The sequence below is a fragment of the Aquarana catesbeiana genome, linkage group LG01 (genome assembly GCF_042186555.1).
Source record: "Aquarana catesbeiana isolate 2022-GZ linkage group LG01, ASM4218655v1, whole genome shotgun sequence".
In the NCBI taxonomy this organism is placed as follows: Eukaryota; Metazoa; Chordata; class Amphibia; order Anura; family Ranidae; genus Aquarana; species Aquarana catesbeiana.
Genome location: NC_133324.1, coordinates 376,056,038 through 376,077,275, shown reverse-complemented (window position 1 = coordinate 376,077,275; position 21,238 = coordinate 376,056,038). Strand labels below are relative to the sequence as shown.

At 43.6% G+C, this 21,238-nt stretch overlaps 1 protein-coding gene across 1 annotated transcript in view; it reads right to left on the bottom strand.

Annotated features, from left to right (window-relative positions):
• LOC141146928 (uncharacterized) overlaps positions 1-21,238 on the bottom strand; it is a 109,629-nt gene that overhangs the window by 6,487 nt on the left and 81,904 nt on the right. Inside the window, exon 13 of the mRNA XM_073633735.1 lies at positions 18,942-19,058. Coding sequence (XP_073489836.1) covers positions 18,942-19,058 — 117 coding nt within the window. The remainder of the gene's footprint in view (positions 1-18,941; positions 19,059-21,238) is intronic.

Here is a 21,238-nt window from a genome sequence, read left to right as displayed (position 1 = left end):
GCAGGGGTCACAATCGCAACCCCGCCCTTAGCTCCAGGGGGCCCCAGCAGCCTCCCTGTCGTATTATCATGTCCAGCTCTGATCTGCCCTAGGGCTCCACAGCCAGGCTCCACTTTGCCTTCCACAGTCCACACCCCTCTGTTCTCATTGGCTGGGAAGAAGCTGTGAGCCTTTTCCTGAATGGAGAGGAGCATGGGGTAAGAACAGCCCAGGAAGTGTCTGTGCTGTGTGCTGGCAATATGGAATGGTAACCAAGCTCAGCGATTTAAGAGGCGGAGAGTGCTGTCATGTAGCCACAATGGGACCGATGTCACTGGTGAGGTAAGATACCGCTCAGTGTCTTCTAGTCACTAGCTGGGAATCTCTGTACCCCCACCCCCACCCTGGGATGTCTGCTTACCCCACTTCCCTGACAACTGGGGAAAAGACACACACCTCTGGAAGGTGACCTTCCCCCAACACCTGCCAACACTGACAGAGAAACCTTCAGAAATTGCTAAAACAAATCCCTTAACACCTCCTGAGGGGATGCAGACACCAGATTTCATGTCACATGGCTTTGCCCCCGCAGATCTAAGTTGCACCCCCCCAAAGCCCCCTGACCACCCCCTCCGCCCTGGATGCTATGCCTGCTGCTGAGCTTCTTTCCCAGTACAGCATTCTATACTGCTCCTTCTCCACAGGGCTGAAATCACATTCCTTTACAACACAGCTGTCACGAATTCACACCCCAACGGCGACTAACTAACCGCGACGTGCGTTCCGTGACCGGGGTATATGAGAAACTAAGGGAATAAGGGGGAACTTATACTGCGCATGTAAGACTGGCTGTAGTATTTTCACAGCCTGCACTACCTTTGGCCACCACTAGAGGGAGACTCCACTCCAATCCAGCTAGCTGACCACACACAGGCAGATACAAATCTTACATACAATCTGGTGCACTCTAAGGGTTGGGGAGCAGTCTAGCAATTACTATACACTTCTAGGGTTCCTCCAGCTATCCTGCAAGCTTGAACCCCGGTGTTAATCACTCTTCCCACTGTCCCCACACCCACACACCAGACACACAATAAACGATAGCCTGCCACCACCCAACAGTTTGTCCGCAGACTGGTCTGCTGAGCCACCACACACACAGATCTCCACCTGGAAGATCTGTTAGCTTACAATCTGCATGCAATCTGCCAACACACAGTGCAATTGCATACCGATTGGTACGTAACTTAAACCGAGTACTTAGGCACTAAAATACAACAACCTCTCCAGAGATATGAGTCCTAGCTTAGTACACAGAAGTCACTTATTAATTTTATCATTTAATATCCCGAAAGTGGGCAGTGCATATAAGATATACAAAGAAAAAGGATTTACCAAAAAAGATACAAAGAATGCAGAAAGACACACAAATTGGCAATTTGCTATGAAAATAAAAAGGGATAAAAACAGAAATAAACTTTACCAAGAAAATCTTTCCGTTAGTAGAAGCATACTGGAACATGTGGGAACTCCCCAGTTTCGAACTGGCTTCGTGGAAGAACAATGTCCATATCTCAGGCTACCCAATTTATTGAAATATGGATGCGGGCTGGACTTTAGCCCTTGGCCAATCAACCCTGGGGGGGTGTTCCTGTCTCAGCCCACAAATGTTTTGTGTTCTGAAATGACCAGAGTCAAATTGGCCCAGAATGGCACTGATTGCTGGGTCATGGATAGGATTTCCGATACCAGCGCATCATGCCGATCGCAACAGTACCAATCACTGCCTGCCTGCCGCAATCAGGCGCCATATAACGGTTTTGTGTGGTTCTCCAGGATTCCACACCTGCTAAACATACAGAGTCACATGTACACGTAACCCATCAGGTGTACGATCAAAAGGAATTATTTTCATCTCTCTGCCGTTAATATTTTAGCTTTTATGAGAGATAAAAATGGTTCCTTAGATCTCTTGATATTATTCAAAGCTTACAGACTGTCCGGAGCCTTGTGAATGCCCCCTGCAGATCTGTGTAGCCAAGATGACTAGCAGATTCCTTTGAGCCTCAGGAAGGTGGCAATCTATGTTTACTCAAATGGGAACTTTTATTGGCATCTAGGTGTCACTTAGATCCTAGAAAAAACTATCTCTGTACTTTTCAAATGCTAATGAAAGAACATATGTGCATGACTGACATAGAATACTATATTTCTAATAACCCAGAATTAAACTACATCTACAGATCACACCACATCTAGTTAAGGCAAAACTATCCTACGCTTATATTTTCGTCACATCTCCCCCTTCCAGATGACGCACAGCTGAGCCTAAACGGGTCAGCTAACGCGTCTGCATGGAAGATTCCCTAAGATGGGGGTGAAGGTTCCCCCAACTGAAGCTTGGCACCACCGACATTTCAGCCTGTCCCTTTGCAGATAGGAGAGGGCGACCACACCCCTCTCTGACTGATCCTAACGGGTCTGGATCAGGATTGGCCAGTAGATTGCCCTGCGGATCCACTTCATCCACTGGCCACTGACTACCTACTGAAAGGGTACAGACAAATTTGTCATTGTGTGCTGTCAGCATTCTCAGCCATTGGCCCTGGCCATCTGGTGGTACTCTATGAGCTACCACAACCAGATGTTTGAGCCTGGCATAAGGCCGTCCCTGGGTGATCTGGGCCTGGTTCCATGACCTGGGTACCAGGGCCTCCACCCTTTGGCCTGTCTCCCACACTTTTTCTTTTTCTGCCTCAACAGAAGGCCTGCCAGCACAACCCCTGAATTCCTCTACGCTGACACCAAACATATCAGCCTGTAGGAACGCAGTGCCATCAGCTGCAGCCTCTGTAGGAGCAGATTCAGATGGGGTCAGTTTTCCCCCATAATCCTGTGGTTCTTCCCCTGTTATGCACAGCAACAAATCCTCAATCATTGTACTCATAGCTGTGGGGACAGAGGATGAAGCCACAAAACACTTTATTCTGCCAGGGGTCATCCTTTGACCCGTGTCACACTCTCCTACTCTGTCCTCCTCAGCAGAAGGCCTGCCAGCACAACACCTCAGTTCCTCTGGGCTAACATCAGACTTATCAGCCAGAAAGTACCCGGTGTTGTCAGCTGCAGCCGCTGAGATGGTAGGCCCTGATGGGGCCAAATTTGCCCTGTCACCCTGTAATATTCCCTCAGTGACACACAGCAATGAATCCGCAATAGCAGTACTCGCAACTGTGGTGACAGAGGAGAAGATCACAGAAGACTGAATTCCACCGGGGGTTGTCCTTTGACCCACATCCCATACTCCTACTCCATCCTCAGCAGAGCATCTGTTGGCACAACACCTGAGTTCTTCTGGGCTGGCAACAAATGTATCATCCCCTAAGAACTCAGTGCTGTCAACCGCAACTGCCAAGGGAGTAGAGTCAAATAGGATCAGATTTGCCCCCTCACCCTGTGGTCTTTCCTCTGTGATGCACAGCCCAGAATCCACAATGGAAGTACTGGTAGCTATGATGGCAGAGGAGCAAGCCACAGAAGACTTTGCCTCACATAAGGTTACAAGCACACCTTGCTTGTCCTTACCAGGATCTATTGAAACACAGTTTTCCTTTTCAGCAGGTACTTCAAAACATTCCTTTTCTTTACAAGTGGTTACAGAGTCACAGTCCCGTTCCCCATACACCCTCATCCCGCCATCCCCAACTGGCAGTCCATCAGCCAGACCTCTGTACTCCTCCAGGCTGATGTCAATTTTAACAGCCTCAGGGGACTCAGAGCGATCTGCCACAGACGCCAGGGAGACAACAGGTTGAGGGGACCTCAGGCCTGCTTGACCAAGTTCACAAGGGTCCGACCCAGTTGGATTGGGCCCTTTCACAGACAGTCCCTCTGTAGCAGTGGGCAATGACCAGTTTGGGGCAGACCGGTTAGCCCCAGGAGTCACCACTGCAGCAGAGGGAACGTCTGCAAGGCACAGATCATGACTTTTTACATCACACAAAACATTATCAATTTCAGAGTTCATTGTGACTTTAGTTTCCTCTCTGGGCCTTGGCTCCAGAAACCCATTAGGGCCTGGACCTGGCACACAGTCACTAGTCCCCTGACCCTCCCCAGAGTTCCCAACGTGCACTGAGTCACCCAACAGTACTTTACGTGAATCCGGGGCTTCAGGTGGAGATGCAGGTTCCAGGGGGGCTGAATTTGGCTCATAGCGGGCTACCAACTGCACCCGGTCAGTACTCGATAGTACATTACTGGCATCTGCTATGCCTACTTCTCTCACTTTGCTTTTTGATCCTCTGAGCAAAGCAACACAAGCGGTTGGTAACACAGGGATGACTCCTCCAACCCCTGTGATAACTGTGGCTTTCTTTGGGACCACATCCTCATGGCTCCTCAATCCTGAAAGAGCTAGGACATCCGTGGATCCCGTATCTCGGAGTCCGACTGAAACATTATTACCTGCGGTGACCAGCTGCAGGGTATCCGCACGGCCTCCTACATTTGTGGGATCTGCTCTGCCCACTTCTTTCACCTGGCTTTCAGATTCCTGGTTCAACGAAACACAAGCCATAGGCATGGCAGGGATGGCTCCTCCGCCTCCTGTGACAACCATGGCTTCCCCTGGGATCACATCCTCACAGCTCCTCAATCCTGGAAGAGCTAGGACATCCATGGATCCCATAGCTTGGAGTCCAACTGTAACACTGTTACCTGCGGTAACCAGCTGCAGGCTATCCGCATGGCCTCCTACATACGTGGGATCTGCTCTGCCCACTTCTTTCACTTGGCTTTCAGATTCCTGGTTCAACGAAACACAAGCCATAGGCACGGCAGGGATGGCTCCTCCACCTCCTGTGACAACCATGGCTTCCTCTGGGATCACATCCTCACAGCTCCTCAATCCTGGAAGAGCTAGGACATCCTCTGATCCCATACCTCGGAGTCCGACTGTAACGCTGTTACTTGCGGTAACTGGCTGCAGGTTATCCGCTCGGTCTCCTACATTTTCCCCAACAAGCAACACAGTAGGGGGTGCACTTTTCACACTTGCTAGTGGGCTAGGCCTCCTCCTCTTTGGACAAAGGCTCGAGTAATGTCCACCTTGGTTACAGACAAAACACTTCAAGGTTTCCACAGATGTAGGTCTGGCTCTTGTAGTTCTTGATGCCGATGGAGGTGATGTTGCATTTCCATGCTGGATTTGGGTACTGTTCAGTTTGTACTCTCTCTCTCTTTGCTTCATCTGCTGTAGTGATTTCTTCCACTGAGAGGGTTTGAGAACAGAATCATGCTGTCTCACACAGTCATCTGGAATGGCACAGTCTCTGGGTTTAGATGCCATAGTGAACTGTTCATGGTCATCCTCTATCAACGCACATAAAAGCTGGGTCCTCGTCTTGCCGACTGTACTGATGCCTCTTAGCTCACAGAGGTCAATCGCGGTCTCTTCGGATTGCCTCTTGTACCAGCATATCATCTCGTGGGTTACCATCTCCAAGTTTTTTGCCCAAATAAAAGATAGAAAAGAAAAAACAAGAGGGGGTGGGGAGCAAATAGCCAAGTATGTCTTCTACAAAACAAAAATTATGCACTGAGTGAGCTTCTGTAGGTCAGTTGCTTCTAACAAGCTTCCAACCTTTAGTACACAGGTTAAATGAATAAACCATGTACTAATGTACTAAGCAAATCCCGCTCGCTGCCGCCAATCTGTCACAAATTCACACCCCAACGGCGACTAACTAACCGCGACGTGCGTTCCGTGACCGGGGTATATGAGAAACTAAGGGAATAAGGGGGAACTTATACTGCGCATGTAAGACTGGCTGTAGTATTTTCACAGCCTGCACTACCTTTGGCCACCACTAGAGGGAGACTCCACTCCAATCCAGCTAGCTGACCACACACAGGCAGATACAAATCTTACATACAATCTGGTGCACTCTAGGGGTTGGGGAGCAGTCTAGCAATTACTATACACTTCTAGGGTTCCTCCAGCTATCCTGCAAGCTTGAACCCCGGTGTTAATCACTCTTCCCACTGTCCCCACACCCACACACCAGACACACAATAAACGATAGCCTGCCACCACCCAACAGTTTGTCCGCAGACTGGTCTGCTGAGCCACCACACACACAGATCTCCACCTGGAAGATCTGTTAGCTTACAATCTGCATGCAATCTGCCAACACACAGTGCAATTGCATACCGATTGGTACGTAACTTAAACCGAGTACTTAGGCACTAAAATACAACAACCTCTCCAGAGATATGAGTCCTAGCTTAGTACACAGAAGTCACTTATTAATTTTATCATTTAATATCCCGAAAGTGGGCAGTGCATATAAGATATACAAAGAAAAAGGATTTACCAAAAAAGATACAAAGAATGCAGAAAGACACACAAATTGGCAATTTGCTATGAAAATAAAAAGGGATAAAAACAGAAATAAACTTTACCAAGAAAATCTTTCCGTTAGTAGAAGCATACTGGAACATGTGGGAACTCCCCAGTTTCGAACTGGCTTCGTGGAAGAACAATGTCCATATCTCAGGCTACCCAATTTATTGAAATATGGATGCGGGCTGGACTTTAGCCCTTGGCCAATCAACCCTGGGGGGGTGTTCCTGTCTCAGCCCACAAATGTTTTGTGTTCTGAAATGACCAGAGTCAAATTGGCCCAGAATGGCACTGATTGCTGGGTCATGGATAGGATTTCCGATACCAGCGCATCATGCCGATCGCAACAGTACCAATCACTGCCTGCCTGCCGCAATCAGGCGCCATATAACGGTTTTGTGTGGTTCTCCAGGATTCCACACCTGCTAAACATACAGAGTCACATGTACACGTAACCCATCAGGTGTACGATCAAAAGGAATTATTTTCATCTCTCTGCCGTTAATATTTTAGCTTTTATGAGAGATAAAAATGGTTCCTTAGATCTCTTGATATTATTCAAAGCTTACAGACTGTCCGGAGCCTTGTGAATGCCCCCTGCAGATCTGTGTAGCCAAGATGACTAGCAGATTCCTTTGAGCCTCAGGAAGGTGGCAATCTATGTTTACTCAAATGGGAACTTTTATTGGCATCTAGGTGTCACTTAGATCCTAGAAAAAACTATCTCTGTACTTTTCAAATGCTAATGAAAGAACATATGTGCATGACTGACATAGAATACTATATTTCTAATAACCCAGAATTAAACTACATCTACAGATCACACCACATCTAGTTAAGGCAAAACTATCCTACGCTTATATTTTCGTCACAACAGCCAGTCAGCCATGATCTGCATAGGGTGTATCTGCCTACAGCAAATACACTGCCGACCAGGGGATTTCAGAGGTCAGAAGGGCAACATAAAAGCCAGATACACCTTGTGAAGGCTGATGGACTGTGTGTAAAGGAATGTGATTTCAGCCCTGTGTATTGTGGGGGGGGGGGCCTATTTATAGTGCTGGAATGGGACAGGAGCTCTGCCAAATGATCTGCCATGGGTCCCTGTCCTTTGATTCTCCAGCAGTGATCCCTGTCCTCTGAGTCTCCAGGGGTGATCCCTGTCCTCTAATGTAAGGAGGAACTCTGGGAACTCTAAACTCTTAAGCCACTTTGAGCATCTTGGTGTGCGGTGGGTGTATCTGCACACACGGTAGAAGTGGTGGGTCTCCTCTGTCTGCAGCCTGTCAAAGTGTATGACAGGATGAAACAGGCTGCTGTTGGAAGCTGTGCTAAGTGGTAGTCACGTTTAGGACCCTGAACGTTCAGAGGCGTATGCCTTATACAGAGACAACCTGCATTCTGGGCATAAGTCCCTTAATGCATAGGGCCCTAATTGACGGTACCACTGTATAGCATCCAGTCACAGTGGATTTCAACCTAAATACCCCGAGTGCATGTGCATTTAAACACACTTTAACTCACATGCTTGGGTAAGTGAGCCTGAAAACACCATCAGGTTTATTGCATAAGGCAGCACTTCAAGCATACATAGCACCCTCTTAGGTTGCTATAGTTTAGGCACACCTTTTTGGCTTCCCTGTAGGAGGGGAGCGGTGTTCAATTGCTTTTGGCTGTTCTAGGTTCTGCTGGTGCAGGCTCAGCTACTTCCCCCTATTTTCCAGCACCTTCCAACAAGTGCTGGGACATACTGGGTAGGAGAGCTTGACTCTGGTCAAAATATTTATACAACCTCAGCCAATTCCTGGTCAAAAGAGTGACCAGCAGGGGGCTGAGAGATGTATAAATGGTATGGGGCCTAGAGCAGCAGGGCCTTGTTCCTGCGTAAGAGTAACCAGCCTGAGGGCTGAGGCCCTTTGTGCTGCTAGCTACAGAACAGGATAAATTTTTTGAGGCGCTTGCCGGAGGATCTATTTCAGAGGCACTCAGTATAGAGACTGACTGGTTATACAGGAAGCATTACAGTACCCAGGACACAGTGTGTATGAGCCACAACAATCCTAGAGACTGTCCTTTAACTCTCTCAGGAGAACTCGCTACAGTATGACTCATGTTATATCTCTGCCAAGGGCTCCCCGGCATACAGTTCTTTAAATTCTCAATTCAAAAGGGTTCCAGCACCCTGAAAAAGCAAAGTAGTTACAAGTGTCCTCCTTTAAACTTTGCTAGTTCTGGAGTGTCCCAAGGCTCACCCCACCTAAATTAAATCAGCAAATAAACTACAAAAAGACATGCCTGGCCTGTTTACTGACTTGAGTGACTGTGAACTACCATGTGCATGGCTGCCATGTGCTGCACAGGGAATAAAACCTGGGATCAAACAGCCAGCCCGGCATAGTTTCTGTGCTACATGTAATGTTGTGCAATTTGCAGTAACTACAACAGCCAATAAGACTTTTGTTTAATGTTATTGGCTAAGTGAAAGTTGATTTCTGGTTGGTCACCAGGGGTTGCTCCATTTTACACATCATTTTTGTGGGTACTACTTGTGGGGCGGGGCCTACGGGACCTTTTAGCTTCCCAAGCGGGCCTGCTGGTTGCCCCTGAGCCCGGCCTTCCCCCTATTTATGTACAGAACAGGGTGGAGGGCAGAACCCAAAAAGCCCGGGAAAACACATATCCTGCACTAACCCCCTCCATACCTGGGCAGTCTAACTAAACAATAGCTCACCATTTGTAGGCACCTTCCTACATACTGAATAGGCTAGAAAGACGTGGCTACTTTAATATTTGACACTCTGTTAGGCCACAAAGATTACATATGAAAATTATGCTAACAAGAACAGGTTTTGTTTGCTCATAGCAAGCCATGTTTCATTTTTAAATCTACATCACAGAAATGATAGTTGGATGTGGGTTGGTTGCTTTACATAACAGGAATTTATTAATACATAAGCGTTCAAGAGTATAATATCTGATATTTCTAAACCATCCATTGCTTAGATTTGTGTTGTGTAATGCAGGTCCCCGGTTTGACAGTACAAGGCTCTGTCATCATGGAAAGAACACAGGGTTTGCGCATTTGCAGAGTGCAGGACTACAAAGCATTCATTTTGAGTGGAGAAAACTCTTTTTGCAGATTTCTCTGAATTTTGACATTTCTGGATGGGGCTCCATAGTTTGGAGATTTCAAAGCGCTTTGGTAGTAAAGAAATCTCCAACCCAGTCTCCGGGTTTTGTAGTCAACCGACAAGGTGTGGGCCCAGGTGCACACAGCCTTTTATAATGTTGGTCTGCTGAGAGTCGCAGGAGCAATGGAGAGGAGTGCAGTTGGAGCAGTGGCTAGGGCTCGAGGCTGCCTGCATTAAGGTGCTCAAGGCTGTGTGCTTCCAAGGAGCCCAAGAAGCTCCAAGCTGTGTGCGTTAAAGGGCTTGAGACTGTTTGCATTAAGGAGCCCAAGGCTGTGTGTGTCCAAGAAGCTCCAAGCTGTGTGCCTGAAAGTGGTCTGAGAGACCACTATCTTTAGCAGCAGCACTGTGAAGAGTAGCCAGGTGGGCTAACATTTTCATTTGGCTTTTGTGCATTTTGCTGAAGAAGAATACCTGTGTGGGAAAGCTTATGTTGGACTTTTGTTTTTGCCTTTCTTAATAAACATGGGCTGCCAGGCCCTTAAATATAGTTCCTGGCTAAGGTGAACTCACTTGAAAATACATCTACCACTAGAGCTAATGATTCACCATGCCAAAATTGGTGGAAGATGTGGGCAAACTGATGGTGAAATTCAGGTCTTCGTCCCTATGGTGAATTTACTGTGTTTGGAAGTGCAGTGAGGCAAAAGGCATTGTGTGTTGCAGGTGGTGTACCTGCGAAAGAAGAGTCAAAGATTTCTGTTGTTAACTTTTACAACCATCACCATTACACTGACTTTTATTTGAACTTGGTCACTTTATGTTACTGGATTGGAAGATTCTTTCACGGATGTGATTTGAACACTTTTATTAGGGCGATTATAGTTTCAATTCGCCCATGCATGTGATTGATTTACTCTGTTTGTGTTTTACGAATATATATATTGTTTTATTTAATTTTTTTTCTTTTTCATTTTAATCACAGTGGATCTACATATGTGTAACATTTTTTAGCATATACACCTTATTAGGAATGATTATATTTTAATCACTGTGGATTGTATATTTATCTTATTACGTTTTTCTATGCACATTGCACTTTGTGTTTTATTGCACTAGTTATTTTTTAGTGTGTTTTGGTCATAGGATTCACACAGCAGGTGATCTTAGTAAGTGATCAGAGCTTTAGGACTCACACAGCAGGTGATCTTAGTAAGTGATCAGAGCTTTAGGCTCTATTTGATTTGCACGCTTTATTATCTATGATTTGTACTTAGATTTACAGTTATTCAGTTACACCCCTAGGCGCGGCGCATTTTTTTCATATATAACTTTTACAAGTTGCTGTGTGCGTGACTGGAAGGATAGGGCGGTCAAAGCAGAAAAGGGATGCAATCCTTGCTGAGGCAAGGGAAAGAATACTGAGGTTAGAGGGTATTTCTCCACATACCCCAGCCAGGCCAGAAAATTCAACTGTGTGCGAATCAGCAGTCGACTGTAGCAAATTGGTTGTATCACCCACAGTTAAAGGAAAAGTGAAGGATGTTGTCCCTGGCAACATAAATTCAGGTATGCAACAGTATGTGACAAGGAGGAGTACAGTCTGGAATTCAAGGAGTTTGCCTGCCCAAGGATGTGAACAGTGGTGTCCTCGAGAGCGGTATTCCACGCCAACTGGAGAGAGACAGTCATTGCCAAGAAGTTAAAGCTCAGAGTCCGGTACTGTGTTTGAAGTGTGGTCAAGGGGGCCATGGGACCTTTACTTGCGTAAAGTTCTGGAACACCGCCGGAGAGTCCAGAAAGACTGCAGTGTCGCTCTGTGGCCACAAAGGGACAGTAGCCTGTGAGGATGCAGCTGAGAGATAGCGCACTCAAATGAAACCAAAGTAACCTGCTACAGGATCTGGTAAGACTACTGCAGTTTATGGGACTGGTCCCAGTGAAGCAGCAGTGTGTCCAGCGGGGAAATCCACTAAGTGTATCGACATGGACTTGCTGCAGTGTGGTACCCTGAGTAGTGGGGAGACACAGGTTGAAGTTCAACCTGCAGCAAGGTTAAGGACTCAAAAGGATTTGAGGACTCTGTATGTGCCTGGTGTAATCCAGAAGAGTGCTGGGAATGTTAACATAGGGGTGACCAAAACAATCTGTGTGCCAGGTTCCCTAGTAACAGGTGCTGCATTGTTGCTCAGGGAAACATCCCAGGACCCAGGAGCCTGCAGCAATGGAGCAGAGGTTTTCCCAGGTCAGCTATGAAGCTGCCCAAGCGGTGGGTAAAAGGCAGAGACAGCCCGCAAGAGCTGCTATGTCTAATGATGCAGCTGAAATATGATGATATGGTGATGTGTTCACTAATAATGATGAAGGCGGAATATCTCACTTGGCAACCAGAGACAGAGCCACGGGGTTGTCCATGGAAGCCTCCGGGGGTCTCCATGTGGTGTTGCCAGAGTTTGTCCAGGAGAGCACTGATTCTACTCTGGTGGAACAGAGGGGGCCTGCACCATGCTGTGAGAGTGTGTGGGAGCAGTCCACTCAAACTATGTGTAACCTGGTTGGTAAGGGGTTAAGTCAGCCTGTCAAAGCTGAAAGTATAAAACTGTGTGTACCAGTATCGCCATCAGAGCTGGCAGGTAGAAGTAAGGTATCACAGCCCGCTGTGGTTGAAAAGGTGTTGTCGCAAAGTAATGAGTATAATGATAAATTAACTGTATTTGCTCAAAAAAAGTTTGTGTAAAAGTAAGTATACCAAAGTAGCCAAACCAACCCACTCCCAGCGCTTATGGTAAAATTCCAAGATATGGAATAGTCTAGCAGCTACTATAATACAATTAGTAAAATAAAACAAAATATGCTGATTAAAACCAACATTAGCAGTGCTTCAAAATTCAAATTAACATATAGTCTATAAATCCAGTATATCTGTATAATCATATAAACGGTCAAAACAGTTCATCCATATGTGTCCCATGCGGCATAAATCCTTATTATTCCCACCGTCACCACACCTCGTGCGTTATCCCCCTATGGTATTAGACTCACCAGATAAAAGATAGATAAATGCCCGTCTTAATTAACTGTTCATGGAACTTCAAGATCCGTCATTCCATCTCCATGTCACTCATGAAAAAAGATGCATATACATAGTGTTATTCCGTAAAGTAAATTAAATCCCCATCCCCCTTACAAGTTGCACTTACATGTAAACTGGTTTAAAAAGCATTTGAACATTAAACAGTCCTCCTGGGACTAGGAGACACCTGGGACTGTGCACTCACCAATGGCTTGGGCTCCTCAGACAGGTCCAGTCTTCTTCCTCCCTGGAGATACCAACTGAGCCCTGGAGATCGGGCCCCTACACTTGGATTTCCCATTTGTTGATTCAACATCCATTTCAGGAGTGATCCTTCTACAGGCTGTGACCTTCCTCGATCCAGTTCCACCAAAGAGTCCTTGGCTTTGGCCAATATAAGCTCGATTGACCCACTGTCGTATGGCAGGTGGGTCCACCTTATCCGGTAAGAAGTATCCAACCGTAACCGTCCACTAGATGAATGTCTTTCCAGTTAAGCACATGCCAAGTAGTTGAAAAACGTTTCGTCGTTTATATTTGTTTCAATACTTATCACTGAAAATTTTACCACAGCTACGTGATTGGACACTGTTATATGAAGTTCATGCTCATATTTATTGTTTAGAGTGCTGGGACTTTATTGCATTCTAGACATCACTTACTTTACTGTGTTGTGCACCTCATATAGGTTTTTGTCTATTATATCACTTTGTGTTTAAAGGTTTTTCACATATACCTTTTTCTTGTTCACATTAACTAGTGGTGATCCACTGGTTTATTTAGTGCTACACTTTTTATAATTTATTAAACAGTTCTATCGCGATCAGTCAGAACTCTCACCGCCAGATGAATCTCTCACAGAGCGGTGTGCCTGAGTCGAGTTGACCGATGATCGTCAGACTGGATGGCTCAGTGGTCACGCACTGACGCGTTTCATTCTGTATATGCATCTTTTGACATAAGTGACATGAAGATGGAAGGACGGGTCTTGAAGTTCCATGAACGGTTAATTTAAGACGGGCATTTATCTATCTTTTATCCGGTGAATCTAATACCATTGAGAGATAACGCACAAGGTGTGGTGACGGTCGAATAATAAGGATTTATGCCGCATGGGACACATATGGATGAACTGTTTTGACCGTTTATGTGATTATACAGATATACTGGATTCGTGGACTATATGTTACCTGTATTTGCTGTTAAGTCCCAGGCTCCTGCAGTGCCTCCCAGAGCAGGTGATGTGGGGCAGTTGGAGCAGTGACTAGAGTTCGAGGCTGTGTGTGTCCAAGAAGCTCCAAGCTGTGTGCCTGAAAGAGCTAGTGGTCTGAGGGACTAGTATCTATAGCAGCAGTGCTGTAAAGAGTAGACTGGTGGGCTAGCATTTTTATGTGGATATTGTATATTATGCTGGAGAAGAACCCCTGTGTCAGAAAGTTTATGTTGGACTTTTGTTTTTGCCTTTTTTAATAAACATGGGCTGCCAGGCACTTAAATTTAGTTCCCAACTGATGTGAACTCACTTGAAAATGCATTACCACTACAGCTAATGATCCCCCATGCCACACCAAGTAAAGCAGATAAGTTTAGGTTTCCCTAAAGGGATGTACACTTAATTATTTGTCGTGGTGAAAACTGATATTATTATCTGTACAAGTCTTCTTCTAATGATATGTTATTAGACCACAGCAAATTTCTATTGCCAGACTTATGAAAATAACGCACTGGTTGCGTGGATTTGGGCACTTTGCTCATTGCACCTTACATTATTACATTTACCATATTACGTCACAGAGTAAAATTTGCTTGTGAGATATCTGGAACCAGAATCTCAGCTATGCAGCTCATTTCTTTTGTAAATATATGTAATTGCTTAATTAACCTTACTGATTATGCACTACACTGGAAGTAGTTGTGGTGGATGTAGTTGATTTGTTTATTTATTTATTTTGCAATGGAAGACAAAATCAGAGCCTTATAAAGCAGGCTGAGGCAAAATAGAAAGAAGGTTGAATATGTTTTACATGTATGATGCCATTCCTGAGTAATTAGTTGTGGAAAATCCGGTTGCCTTTCAGCATTCACATTTGTGCACATGCATTGTAGTGTGCATTCATCTGTATCTTTATTCTCATTTATGCTTTATGCTTATTTATTTTCATTGGCACCTAACACACATTCATGTAAAAAACAAACACGTGACTTTCAGAAAAAGATGTGTTAACAGCCTTGTGGTGCACTGGAAAAATAATAAGGCAGGTGCATGGACCTGCATTGAGCACCCATTGAAAATGTGTGGGCGACAAAACCCACATTAGTGTGCCAAAAAGCACAATTTAATGCTCACACAAAAACCTGCACACAAGTGTGAGAAGGCCTTTAGGTCCCATTAACACCAGGGTGATGCCTTGTTTTAACCTCCCTGGCGGTATGATTATGTCAGATTTTTGTGTCTCAAAGCGGCACAATTATTTTGCATAGAAATTTGGCGTTTTATATTGTAGGCCTGTAATTCTTAGCAATAACACACTTTAATCTGTCCAAACAAGAGTCTAGTAGACATCCCGGGTATGATAAAGTTTGAAACACAAAATCATAAATTATAATATAATAAATATGAATAATTATAAAAAATAATAATATAATAATAATAAAATAAATTTCACCACGATTCACTATCGCTAAATTCTGCAAGTGTTCTAATTTACTATCGCTGTTTTCTAGCTGGTCTAAAACCACTTTTGGCGTAAAGGGACACTTTTTGGTTGCTATGGACAATCTCCAGTTTCCAGGCAGAAAGAACAGTATATATAATATAAAACTGCATGCAGGGCATTGGACAAAGCACTGGGGACAAAAGGGATGTGAAATAATTTCATACAGTAATGTAATCTGTAAGATTACAGTGTACTGTATGTATTATGATTTTTCAATTTTTTTAATTTGCTGCCGGGCTCCGCCCCCATGTGACGCTCGCAGGGAACGGAGCCCAGCACGCAGAGGCTCGGGCTGAGGACAGAGCCTGCAGAAACAGCGGGGGGACATCGCAGGATCCTGGGGACAAGGTAAGTATACCGCACCGGATCCTGCAATGTAATCCCGAGTGTGGCTCGGAGTTACCGCTAATGGTGCTGAAATTTAACCCCGAGCCACACTCGGGAAAACCGCCAGGGAGGTTAAGGAATTATGGGGGTTATTTATTAAAACTGAAGAGTGCAAAATCTGGTGCAGCTTTGTATAGAAACCAATCAGGTTTTATTGTCAAAGCCTGATTGAACAAGCTGAAGTTAGAAGCTGATTGGCTACCATACACAGCTGCACTAGATTCTGAGCGCTCCAGCTTAAGTAAATCAACCCCTATATGTTAGCACTGCACAATGCACAGCAGTATATTGCCCTGCATTGCAGGAATGTTGTGAAGGTGTTCTGGAGTGCTATTCAAAATGAATGGTATTGCATCATGCCAACACACATAATTGGGGGAATTCATAATGAGTGTCTTTTAGAATGTCCATGTGCCTCTACAAAACAAATGTTGCAACAAACTCATGTACCTGTTGTATAGTGTGGAGGTTCACTGAAGTAACCTGTAAGACAGCGCAGAAGCAGAGAGTTGAGTTGAGTTGGGGTGTGGAGCCTGATAGGGATTCCCAGACACTAGTTCCGCATCAGGTCTGCTCTACTTGTGATTGACAGCAGGTAGTGGGCAGATTCTTAAACAATAGACAGCTGGCTATTGATATAGAATCCACCTACTGCCTGCTGTCAATCACAAGGCGAGATGGACCTGATAGGGAACTAGTATCTCCGATTCTACATCAGGCTTTACTCACTGCAGCATCACCAGCTGTTAGGAGGAGAAGCCAACAGCCATGTCCTTAACAACCAGTGGCAGGGAAAGGGTGGCGGCAGCAAACATGCCTCTCTGCTACACTGCCTGTCTCTTTATGCCAAGTTAGAGTAGGTCTCCAGTTTTGTTTCTGGAGGTAATTATTTTTTAATTTGGTGCATTCATTTTGCCACTTTGTCTATATGGTGCAATTTAGAACTTCCTGAATTGGTTGCACCTGTTGGTAAAGTTATTGAAACAGGCAGTAGGGATTTCTGGATCTGGCACAGGCCATTTTAAAGAGCCATAGAGGCCAAAAATTGTTGGTAGTGCTTTACGTGAATTCCTCCAAATGTTCGCTATCGCCCGCAGCAGTAAGGTAAACATTACAGCAGCACAGTGGTGTGTATATAGGCCTCCCACACCTTTTTTGTGGCCTATTAGCTCCATAGTGACTACATGGAGTCAGATCTCTGAACATTGCTATGTGCCTGAACACTGCAGAGAGTTGTTCAATACAGCAGCACCAATTTTTGCGAAGTAGTGAGGTATACAGTTGGAGGCGTAATTCTCTAAGAGTGCATTATGCAGACCATAGCTCCCAACTGTCCCTGATTTTGAGTGACTGTCCATGATTTGGAACAAAGTCCCCCTGTTTCTCTTTCCTCCTCATTTGTCCCTCATTTTGATCTGGTTTGTATAGTTGTATATAAAATGCACTATTTATCTTACGAAAAGTGTTTCCCGTTGCTAAACCTTTCATCCAATTTCTAAATTGCTGCATTGGTGAATTTCAAAAGTCAGTATAAAGGAAAAGAAGTGGTTAAAATAAGTACTTTTGGGTTTAACTAATAGTTTATTTGTATAATTCTCCTTTAAGGGGCGTGGCAGGGTGTGTGTCCTATGCCTACATACTTTAATAGGTGTCCCTCATTCCCATCTCAAAAAGTTGGGAGGTATGTACGTCTAAAAAATCCATAGCACTAAAAGCCCTTCTAGTCAACAGAGATCTAATTAAATATAATTTACTGTTGCAATGGAGGTCACAGTTACATACACTTGCAAATATATTTGGATGTCGCACAACTCCAAGGAGGTCCTATTTCATTCCAGATCCAAATTTTTTATGTGTGTGCCAAACAATGCAAAAATAGACGGCAACCTGCTCAATCAGTTTTTAGCCAGCAAGGAAAGAGTAGGTCACTTGGCTGCCAATACAAAACACAAAATTCTCCAGCCCGCACCACTGTTAGCCAGAAAAAGGCTCTCTGGGTATTTTGTATTATACATTAGAAAAGGAAAAAATCAAAAGGCACTTGTTACCATAGCAGCCATTCTTTCAAAACACAGAATCTTAATGCATGCTACCATAGGAATGGGGATTGAAAATGTTTTGAAAAGCTCTTAGGATTTTTTTCATATTTCCGTATTTTAATTAGTGAGCCATTATTGAATAAATGATGAATAGTAAGGGCCCTCATTATACCTGGCTGCATTCTATTATCATGGGATTCTATGACCCACAGCCTTCTCAGTAGCAGTCAGCCCTTCTCACTAATTAGATACTAGCGATATTTTTGCTGTCAAATGAAAACAAACACAAGCAATATATAATCAGAAGTGGTTATCAGACCATGGTGGGAGTTCATCCATGAGTTTGTTCCTGCTTTCTTGCAGCTGTACTAAGGCCTTGTGCTCATAGGTGGTATAGTCCATCAAGCGTTAAATCCTGATGTTTTTTTTTTTATTTTACAATTAACATTAAATGTAAAATTTAAAAAAATAAATAAATTGTAGCTAAAGGCAAACTTTTTTTAGATTACATTTCTTTTTTTTTTTTTTTTTCCTCTCTGTTAGGCCCCTTTTCACACTGACGGACCGATCTGGCCCCCCTGTCAGTTTTTCAGGCGGACCCACTGACACCCACCGTCATCTGATCAGTTAAAAACAGACAAATGGGGATCCGTTCCCCATCCGCCTGGCGGATTGGATCGGATGACAGTCAGATGGAGACGGACAAGCCCCAAAGAGAACAGCATGCTGTATCAGTGTCTGCTCTGCATAGCGGAGCTGACACGGACCTGTCATCCGCCTGCTCAGTGGGGATCAGTGGAGAGATCGCCCGCTGAGCAGGCAGATCCGCTTGATGGAGTCCACCCCGTCTGATAGGGGCCTTACTATTCTGATATCTGCCCAAAATTTGGGGTTTTCTTTTACTTTAACTTTTTATGATAATGGTAAGCAGGACAAATAGAGAGGGTGAATCTCCCTTACAGGGGCACAAACAAGCTCAAGCACAAACTTTAATAAGTATTGTCTGGCGCTGCTGCATAGATTTTTGTTCTGAGCCTATAGTTCTACTTTAACTCTCCTAGGAAAGGTTGTGCATGTGCAATAGTCTATCCTGACCATGAATGGATTAAACTCAGTGGCAGGTGTTTCATAATACCTATGTGATACAGTTAGGGTAAAAACTGATTTTGCCCATATTTATATATTAAAAAAAAAAAAGATTTATAAACGTACCCCCTTTTTCCTGTTCCCGTTGAACTAAGATCCAGATATCGAATCTGTTGACAGCTTCTTGCTAGTGCTTGAATTCCTATATCTGATATCTTTTTACATCCACTTACGTCAAGATACCTGGGGGCAGATTGAACACTGCACAATGTAATTGTTTATATGGAAACCAACATCAAAATATTTCTGCTGTATTCAGGAGCTTAGACAAAATTTTATTTTAATAACATCACACAGCAGTATGGCATCTATTAGTTTCTCCAAATTTAATCTAGAAGTAATAACAAAGGTATATTTTACCTTTATAAATCAGATATTGCTATATCCAAAATATGTATTGATAATAACTACATAGAAGAGGGGAGGAAAAAAACAGACTTTACTGGTACCAGGGAACAGGGACGTGCAGTGAAGGTCAGTGGCTGGTGAGGCACTGGCTAGTATCAGAGCCAGATACACACAGGTTACATACGCCGCGATCGTTAGAGCAAGAGCAATAATTCTAGCACTAGACCTCCTCTGTAACTCTAAACATGTAATCTGTAAAAATGTTGGCGCCATTTCACAAGTTGCGCAATTTTAAAGCATGACATGTTAGGTATCTTTTACTCTGCGTAACCTCATACTTCATAGTATACAAAAAAATCGGCTAAATTTCGTGTTTTATTTTTTTTAATTCCTGAAACTTCCAAAAAAAAAAAAAAATGCGCTTGAAAAATTTCTGCACAAATACCGTGTAACATAAAAAGTTGCAATGGCTACCTAGGGTGTCCTAGGGTGTCTGCTAAAACAATATATAGAATGTTTGGGGGTTCTGCGTAATTTTCTAGCAAAAAAAAAAAGAAGATTTTTACATGTAGGAGAGAAGTGTCAGAATTGATCTGGGTGGCAAGGGGTTAATTACCATAAGTAAGTAATATACAGATAATTATTATATATTGTTTTTAAGGTTATTTACTATATTTTCAAAAACTGTACTCAAGCAGGTGGCTTAATGGACAAATTACTGAGTTATAACTTCAAACCAGTAATTTCACAGTAAATAGATAAATATCAATATATGATTTAGCTTGTACCTTTTCAGAAGCAGCAGATTCTCATTCTCCCTCCTAACCGTGTGAGAAAAACATGATATTGTGGGTAAATCTTAAACCCATAGACCCATGTTTTTTCCTTGTAGTTAAGAGGGCTGGGCTGGAAGGGAGCATTTGTCTTTTAGACACATTCCCCCTTCTATGACACTGCAGTGAGAGGCGTGCCTCCACTGCAGCATTTTTATTGGACAGCTTGGGCTAATGGTATTTTACCATTGGTCTAAGACTCCAAGCTGTCCATTGAGCTCAATTGCCGATCTATGACCCTCAAAGTCAATAGTTTTTTTTTTGTTAGTTTTTTTTTTGTTCATGGCAGGTGAGGCTCTGCCAGGGAAACTACAACAGGTAAAATTACAAAGGCTTTAATAAATGATAAAAATCACAAGATAAAAATACCATGGGATAACATATCCCTAGTATGACGTCACATGTCTCATGATAACAGTATGTAATGTGAATAATTTAACACATAACAGAGCAGTCTAGAAAAGGTTGACGTGTTTCGCACAGGGCTTCCTCAGGACTTTTTTACATGTTCATGAGGGAGTAACCTCTCTAAGAAAATACATGTTAAATATCCATCTTGTAACTTACATTTATATGTAAACAATGATCATGTATTTTTATTTTGTGATGTTTATCATTTAATCAAGCGTTTGTAATTTTACCTGTTGTAGTTTCCCTGGTACAAGTAAAGTCTACTTTTTGAATGCTTTAGGGTGTGGTACTATACTGGTAGCTTCTCTTTTGTATTGATAATAACATTAAAAGGAAAATTCAAAATTTTACATTGGGATTGATTTACTAAGGCAGTAGAGGCTATTCACTTAGCAAAGTGAGTGTTCAGTTTGAAAAGTGTATGTTTAGTAAATAAGATGAACCTTCGTTCACTTTAATACCCAATCAAATATGCAAGGGAAATTTGAAAAACATGATTTTTACCAGCAACTACATTGGATGATTAAAGTGAGCATAGCTATATCTCATCTAATAAGCTCAGTGAACATTAACTTTCCAAAGTGAACATTCATTTTCTTAATGTTAAATGGTGTTAAATTGACTAGAAACAGATGCAGGATAAATGACAAGTTCCCCCGACAGGCAACTCCTTATTTAACTGAAACAGGACTTAACCTGTGCTGTTTTAAGTCTTTCTAAAGGAGTTATGACAATCTGAGCAATTTCTAGTCCAAAGCAACAGACCAACTG